Source organism: Chiloscyllium plagiosum, chromosome 43, assembly GCF_004010195.1.
Source record: "Chiloscyllium plagiosum isolate BGI_BamShark_2017 chromosome 43, ASM401019v2, whole genome shotgun sequence".
NCBI lineage: Eukaryota > Metazoa > Chordata > Chondrichthyes > Orectolobiformes > Hemiscylliidae > Chiloscyllium > Chiloscyllium plagiosum.
This window is the reverse complement of record NC_057752.1, coordinates 9,634,174-9,641,607: the sequence shown is the minus strand read 5'-3', so window position 1 is coordinate 9,641,607 and position 7,434 is coordinate 9,634,174. Positions and strand designations below refer to the sequence as shown.

At 44.9% G+C, this 7,434-nt stretch overlaps 1 protein-coding gene across 10 annotated transcripts in view; it reads left to right on the top strand.

Annotated features, from left to right (window-relative positions):
- The window catches only part of LOC122543362 (bromodomain adjacent to zinc finger domain protein 2A-like), a 122,617-nt gene that overhangs the window by 83,088 nt on the left and 32,095 nt on the right, over nt 1–7,434 (top strand). For 9 of the 10 annotated variants that reach the window (XM_043681990.1, XM_043681988.1, XM_043681989.1 and 6 more), the window contains 4 exons: nt 512–685; nt 1,714–1,968; nt 5,363–5,577; nt 6,204–6,278. In XM_043681990.1, coding sequence (XP_043537925.1) covers nt 512–685; nt 1,714–1,968; nt 5,363–5,577; nt 6,204–6,278 — 719 coding nt within the window. The remainder of the gene's footprint in view (nt 1–511; nt 686–1,713; nt 1,969–5,362; nt 5,578–6,203; nt 6,279–7,434) is intronic. The other variant, XM_043681991.1, reaches the window with a different exon arrangement.

Genomic DNA, 7,434 nt, shown 5'->3' with positions numbered 1-7,434 from the left:
CCAGCCTCATTGCTGATGAAGGGCTTTAGCCTGAAATATCGATTTTCCTGCACCTTGGATGCTGCCTGACCCACTGTGCTTTCCCAGCACCACTCTAATCTTGACTCCATGTTTACAGAGCCCAGTAGAACACTGGCATAAGAACAGAGGAAGACCATTCAGCCCTTCAGGCAGGTTCTCCCATTTAATTTGATCATGCCTATGGGATTCCCGGCTTCTCGACAGATGATGGTGAATTTGCAGTCTGACTCCCTGAATGGCTCAGTTGGTAAGCACAGCATGTAGCAGCCATATAGATCTGAAGGTTCGAGGTTAAATCCTTGGTTCAAGATTGGGTTAAGCCTCTCGAGTCAAATAGACCACTAGCATGTGCCTGGATTCACACAGGAAGAGCGGACAGCAAGTGTGCATGTGTGTCAGCAAGAGTCAACTAGAGTCAACAGCAAGAGTCAATTGTCAAGGAAAAGATGTAGTGAATCTCTAATGCTGTTTTTTCATCCCTGTATAACAGGGACAGTCTCAACTTGAACCAGAGCAGAAGCTGCAGAAAGCCCAAAGGTTGAGAAAGGATCAGAAGGACAAGCAAAAGAGGAAGCAGCAGAAACTGAAAGGGAAACAGCAGAAGCTGCAGCTCGGGCAGGAGATGAAGAAACCCATCGAAGACCTGTATTTAACTGATCACAAGGTAAACCTCTACCTGACACCAAACCTAGAGCCAACTGCGAAAGGAAAAGGTCAGGCTCATATAGTACATGCTATGTAAAACAGTGATTACTCCTTTGAGTCCAAGCATTCATTATTTTCCCTCAATTTTATTATCAGAAAATGTTTATGACTGTCAGACTTAGTGAATGAAATTAGTACATCATTTAAGTGTTTGCACATCGTCTGGAAGCTTAGAAAGCAAGTGTCACTAGGCCATTCAACAATATTGGTCATCTGAACCTGATTCTGTTCTACACACCATGCCTGCTGAGAGTCAGTCAGGACTGAGGACTGGGAACCCTGACTGATTGTTCCATAACCTAATCCAAGTGATCATTGTAGTGCCCAATGTACCTGAACTAGTACTTTGGGTGAAACCAGTGATCTGGCCACAAAACAGGATTCAAACCTGGCACCGTTTCTGGTTGGTGCTGTTTGCTGTTGCACCGTTTAGTGACTGAACTGGCTGATCTGGGGCGATACAAGCAAGCTCAACATTCCTGAGGTTAGGAGCGGAAAAGCTCAGAGATGCGATGATCATTACTCATTTACGCAATACTAGAATGTCTGCATGTGCAGACAAAATGTGGCTTTCTCTGCTATTGCTCTTGACTGTGGTATGCTCATTGTTGAGAGTTCTATGACCTACTCACTTTTGAGGCTTCTTGGAGAATGGTTTCTTGGCTGAGATACCAGAGGTATTGCCAACTCTGGATGGATGTGAAATGAAAATGAAGCATCCTGGTGTCTCCAGGAATTAATCCAGGATTGGGAACCCTAACCATAACACTTTAACCCAGTGAGTCAGTACCCTCAGATAAGGAAGGGAGATAAGGAGCTAGTGAATTTAGAGTTGTGGTGGTGTCAAATATTGAAGGAGCTGTTTAACTTTGCTTTAGATATTTCTGTAGGTTTACTGTTACTCCATGCAATAATAATGGAGATGGTGTGGTTACCTGGGTATGCAATTCTGCCATATTCATAGATAGTCCTCCATTTTTCTTCCAGCCTTTGCCGGAGTTTGTCCCCATTCCAGGCCTGGTGCTTTCTGGCTGTGCCTTTTCTAACTGTCTCATAGTCATTGAGTTTTTGCACAACTATGGCAAGGTGCTCGGCTTCGACCCCAGCAGGGATGTGCCCAGCTTGAATACACTCCAGGAAGGGCTGCTGAATGTTGGAGACAATATGGCTGATATCCAGGATCTGCTCATTCGATTACTCCAGATTGCAGTGCTCGATCCAGGATTGCCACATAAATACCAGGTATGGAGACTGAACAAGTGACTGTGTTCCAAATTCTCCAACCAAACCAAATGTAGCAGCACAGAGAGAAAGTTGGCTGATGGGTACAGAAATGAGAGTTAGGGTCAATAAGTGTTGCTCCAGTTGGAAATGGGTTGGACATACTGTACCCACAAAGCTCAGTGTTAATTATATATCAGCTCTGTTCAATTTTATTAACGTGGTGGGCATTAGGTAGGTGTTAAACCATCTTCACTTGCTTCATCAATGACCTACCCTCTGTTATAAGGTCAGAACAGTTTGGGAAAGCAAATCTTAGCAGGACTTATACACTTAATGGTAAGGTCCTGGGGAATGTTGCTGAACAAAGAGACATTGGAGTGCAGGTTCATAGCTCCTTGAAAGTGGAGTCGCAGGTAGATAGGATAGTGAAGAAGGCGTTTGGTATGCTTTCCTTTATTGGTCAGAGTATTGCGTATAGGAGTTAAGAGGTCATGTTGTGGCTGTATAGGACATTGGTTAGGCTACTATTGGAATATTGCATGCAATTCTGGTCTCCTTCCTATCGGAAAGATGTTGTGAAACTTGAAAGGGTTCAGAAAAGATTTTCAAGGATGTTTCCAGGGTTGGAGGGTTTGACCTACAGGGAGAGGCTGAACAGGCTGGGGCTGTTTTCCCTGGAGCGTCGGAGGCTGAGGGGTGACAATTTCGAGGTTTACAAAATTATGAGGGGCATGGATAGGGTAAAGAGACAAAATCTTTTCCCTGGGGTGGGGGAGTCCAGAACTAGAGGGCATAAGTTTAGGGTGAGAGGGGAAAGATATAAAAGAGACTTAAGGGACAATGTTTTCATGCAGAGGGTGGTACATGTATGGAATGAGCTGCCAGAGGAAGTGGTGGAGGCTGGTATAATTGCAACATTTAAAAGGCATTTGGATGGGTATATGAATAGGAAGGGTTTGGAGGGATATGGGCCGGGTGCTGGCAGGTGGGACTAGATTGGGTTGGGATATCTGGTTGGTATGGAGTGGGACTAGATTGAGTTGGGATATCTGGTTGGTATGGACGGGTTGGACTGAAGGGTCTGTTTCTGTGCTGTACATCTCTATGACTCTAAGTGGGGATGTTCACTGTTGATTGCACAATGTTCAGCACCATTGACATCTCCTCAGATATTGAAGCAGTCCATGTTCAAATGCATCAAGAGTTGGAAAATATCCATGCTTGGGCTGATAAGTGGCTAGTAAAATTCACACCCTGCAAGTACTAGGAAATAACCATCTCAAACAAGAGAGAATCCAGCCATCACTCTGTTACTGATTTTCCCTCACTATCAATATCCTGAGAGCTACCATTGACCAGAAATTGAACTGGACTAGCCATATAAATACAGTGGCTAAAAGAGCAAGTCTGAGGTGACACACCCTGCAATAAGTCCTTCACCACCTCACTCCCCAAAGCCTGTCCACTATCTACAAAGGCACAAGTCAGGAGTGTGATGGAATACACCATCCAAGACATACACCATACACCGTGGGGTGGCATGATGGCTCAGTGGTTAACACTGCTGCCTCACAGCACCAGGGTCCCAGGTTCAATTCCAGCCTTGGGCGACTGTCTGTGGAGTTTGCACATTCTCCCCGTGTCTGCGTGGGTTTCCTCCGGGTGCTCCAGTTTCCTCCCACAGTCCAAAGATGTGCAGATCAGGTGAATTGGCCGTGCTAAATTGCCCAGAGTGTTAGGTGCGTTTGTCAGAGGGAAATGGGGTTGGGCGGGTTACTCTTCGGAGGGTCGGTGTGGGCTTGTTGGGCCGAAGGGCCTGTTTCCACACTGTAGGGAATCTAATCTAAAACAGAATGGGCGAACATATAACAAATGTTTTGGTTGACGAACATTTTTTTTATATAGAGAAGTGTGAAACAATACATTTTGAATGGGGAATACACAGTGGTAAGGGATTCCGATATATAATATTCTGGAAGTGTAGAAAGGTAAAGCTGTAAATACGGTAGCATTTCAGCTTTTATAAATTCAGTGAAGACCTATAGAAAAGCACAAAGCCAAAAATGTAATACATTAGTAGAAGACCGTGTTCAGTGACAGCTAGGTTTTGAGAGCCGCAGACATTAGAGCCACACAGGGTGGACAACATAGGTTCATCAGGATGATGCGAAAGTTGGCAACTGTAGTTATACAGAGAAATTTGAGAATCTGATTTACACTGAAGCAGAGAAGTCTAAGAGGAGAGTTTATTGAGGTTTTTAAATAAGCAAGGGCCTTGGTAGGGTGAATTGGCAAAGAGTCTTCCTTCTAATTAAGAAATTTGTAATCTTAGCTGTTCGCTCTGTGACCTGCTATGGTCCTAGAAATCCCAGTTACCCCCCCCGCCCCCACCACCGAGAGAGAGAGAGAGACAGACAGACACACACACACACACACACTCCGTCGTCGTCGTCTCCTCCTCCGTCGTTTCCTCCGTCTCCTCCTTCTTCGTCTCCTCCTTCAACCTTTTGAGCATTGTTTATTGTGCATTAAGACTTCACCATATATGTTATCTCCTGTGTAATCCCTTACAGTATAACAAGATTCTATTATTGGAAAGGAATGGACTTGTATGGGATAGTCAGCATGTAAGGGGGAAGGTCTTGTCTCAAATTTCATTGAGTTTTTTTTAAAGAAGTGACAAAGTTGATTGATGAGAGCAGGGCAGTGGATGTTGTCAACATGGACAACAGTTGCGGATAGTGAGGAAGGTTGTCGAAGGATACAGCAGCATACAGATCAGTTGGAAAGTTGGGCAGAGAAAGATGGAGTTGGTGAGACATTTTTGGGGGCGCTAAATGCAAGAGTAAAATATACAGCAAGTGGCAGGACCTGTAGTGGCATTGATACAAGAACGGATCTTGGGGTGGATGCAAGTCCCTGAGTCCATTAAGCACTGGGCTCTGATGCCCTGCATATTGTTAACAGGACACAAACTGAGGTGAAAGGCTTTTCAAAAATTGTTTTGACTCGAGTTTAGGAGGGTAGGGGTTGAGCTGATAGAAGCATATAAAATTGAGAGGTATGGATAAGATGGGTAAGTCAGAGTCTTTTTAAAAGGAGGGTGGGTAGGTGCTTGGAAAGTATTGCCAAAGGAGGTGGGAGAAGCAGATATGACGGCAACATTTAAGAGGCATTTAGACAGACAAATGAACGGTCAAGGATACGGACCATGTGCAGGCAGATGGGATTAGTTTAGAATGGCATCATGTTTGGCACAGACATGGTGGGCTGAAGGGCCTGTTCCTGTGCTATACTATTCCAAGATCTATAGTCCTGCATATTGAGCTGAAGCAAGCTTTATATTTTACATGTTGTATATGTAGCTTTCCCATATATGGTGTGTCATCAATCAAATCCTTCACTTTTCCAGTCAGCAACATTTCTTGGGCAGCGAATCTGTGATATTGGAATCAACCGGGATAATGTGTCAGAAGTGCTGCGGATTTTCCTGGAGTCTTACGGTGCTGAAACAGAGCTTTGTGAAGGGCTGAAAAGCAAATCATTCCAGGCACACTGCTCTGAGAAAAAGGCAGCAGTGCTAGCCTTCCTCGTCAATGAGCTGCTGGGGAGCAGCATAGTGATAAGGTAGGAGGCAAAACGTGGTACTTGCTTAACTTGCAGAAGAGCCAGCCATTGATTGTAGTTAATACTGGCTCCGCTGACACATTTTTGAAAAAGGGAGAGGTCATTTCATAGCTGAAAATGTGTTGCTGGAAAAGCGCAGCAGGTCCAAGGAAAGGAGCAGGAGAATCGACGTTTCGGGCATGAGCCCTTCTCGAAGTCATTTCATAGTCTGTACTGAGTTAGCAGATCTTTGTCACTTTCTCTCTTGCTGGCTCTGGTGTGAATTACCAGAACAGTTCAGGTGTCTCTTCTGGAGCTGTCCCTTCATAGTGTCCAGGCTCCAGTGACTGAATTGATTTTGCATTTTGTCTCTGGGCTAGTTCCAACACGGTTGAAATTGGTGCCTAACTTGAGTGAGTGTGAGCCCTTATTCTTCTGCTTTGTAAGTTGGGTTAGGAGCCTATTGGAGGAGAAACCGGCCTGAGCCAAACTCCTCATAGCTGCAATGGCTGCTCTCAAAACAGCTAATCGGAATGGAGAACCTGGAAGAAGGAACTAGATAATTGAGAAAAAGAATCTAAAGACAATATGCAAAGCATGAAGAAAGCGATGATATTAAAGCGTGGCTCTTGATTTGATCTGTGCAGGGAAATAGATAAAAACATAGATCATCGTGCCAACATTCGGAAGAACAAGTGGATCGTGGATGGCAAACTGAGGAGGTAAGGTATTCCATTTCCAGTCCCTTTAGAAGCACCAAAAAAGGTTTTATCATAATGAGTGGATCTGGACCTCAGGGATTCCTTCTCAAAACAAAGTATGCTAATTCATATTCTCTTTCCTGTTTGTCCCAATGCAACACTGAAACTGTGATAACAACAGCAAATGAATGAGTGACATGCAGTCTGGTGTCTGAGCTGGTCAAGACCATGTGTGACAAGGAGGCTGCGATAACTGGACCTTGGTTTTTAATTATAATCTGCCTCCGAAGCCTTTGGTACGAGAAACATTCTGGTGTTGAGTACCTCTTCCAATGTGGCACCATTAAGATTGAGGCAACTTAAGATTGAGGGTGTGGGCACGGTGGCTCAGTGGTTAGCACTGCTGCCTCACAGCACCAGGGTCCTGGGTTCGATTCCAGCCTTGGGCAACTGCCTGTGTAGAGTTTGCACATTCTCCCTGTGTCTGCTTTTTTTTCAACCGGGTGCTCTGGTTTCCTCCCACAATCCAAAGATGTGCAGGTTAAGTGAACTGGTCATGATAAATTGCCCCGTAGTGTTCAGGGATGTGTTAGTTAGGAGTAAATGTAGAGTAGGTTGGTATGGGCTTGTTGGGCCGAAGGGCCTGTTTCCACACTGTAGGGATTCTATGATTAACAGAGTGCTGAATTGTGCATGTGAACCTAGATCGTACTCTGGTGCCTTCTTACTCTGACCATTTTTCAAGCTATGAATCATCATCAAATGCTCATTTCCTCGGTATGTGTGACAGTTCTGAACTCATATATACTTTCTTTTGTACACACTCATTAACCAAGTGTTGCAGCAGGACTAGCTGTTAATTAAGCTTTTTTCCATAAGCTCAGTGTCTCCTCCAATCCAGAATTCTCACAATGTCACAAATCACCATCTCCGTTCTCCTGCTGGGTCATGTGTTGCCTGAAGCATTGCAGAGCCATAGACACCAAAAGGTTTCTGGTTCAATCGCAGGCCTGGGTTGGCAGATCTCAGCAGGGCAGGGGGAGCTGATGACAATTGGCCTCAGCAGCCACTAGGTTAGGGCAGAGACATTACCCAGGGTGTGTGTGTGTGTGTGTGTGTGTGTGTGTGTGTGTGTGTGTGTGTGTGTGTGTGTGTGTGTGTGTGTGTGTGTGTGTGT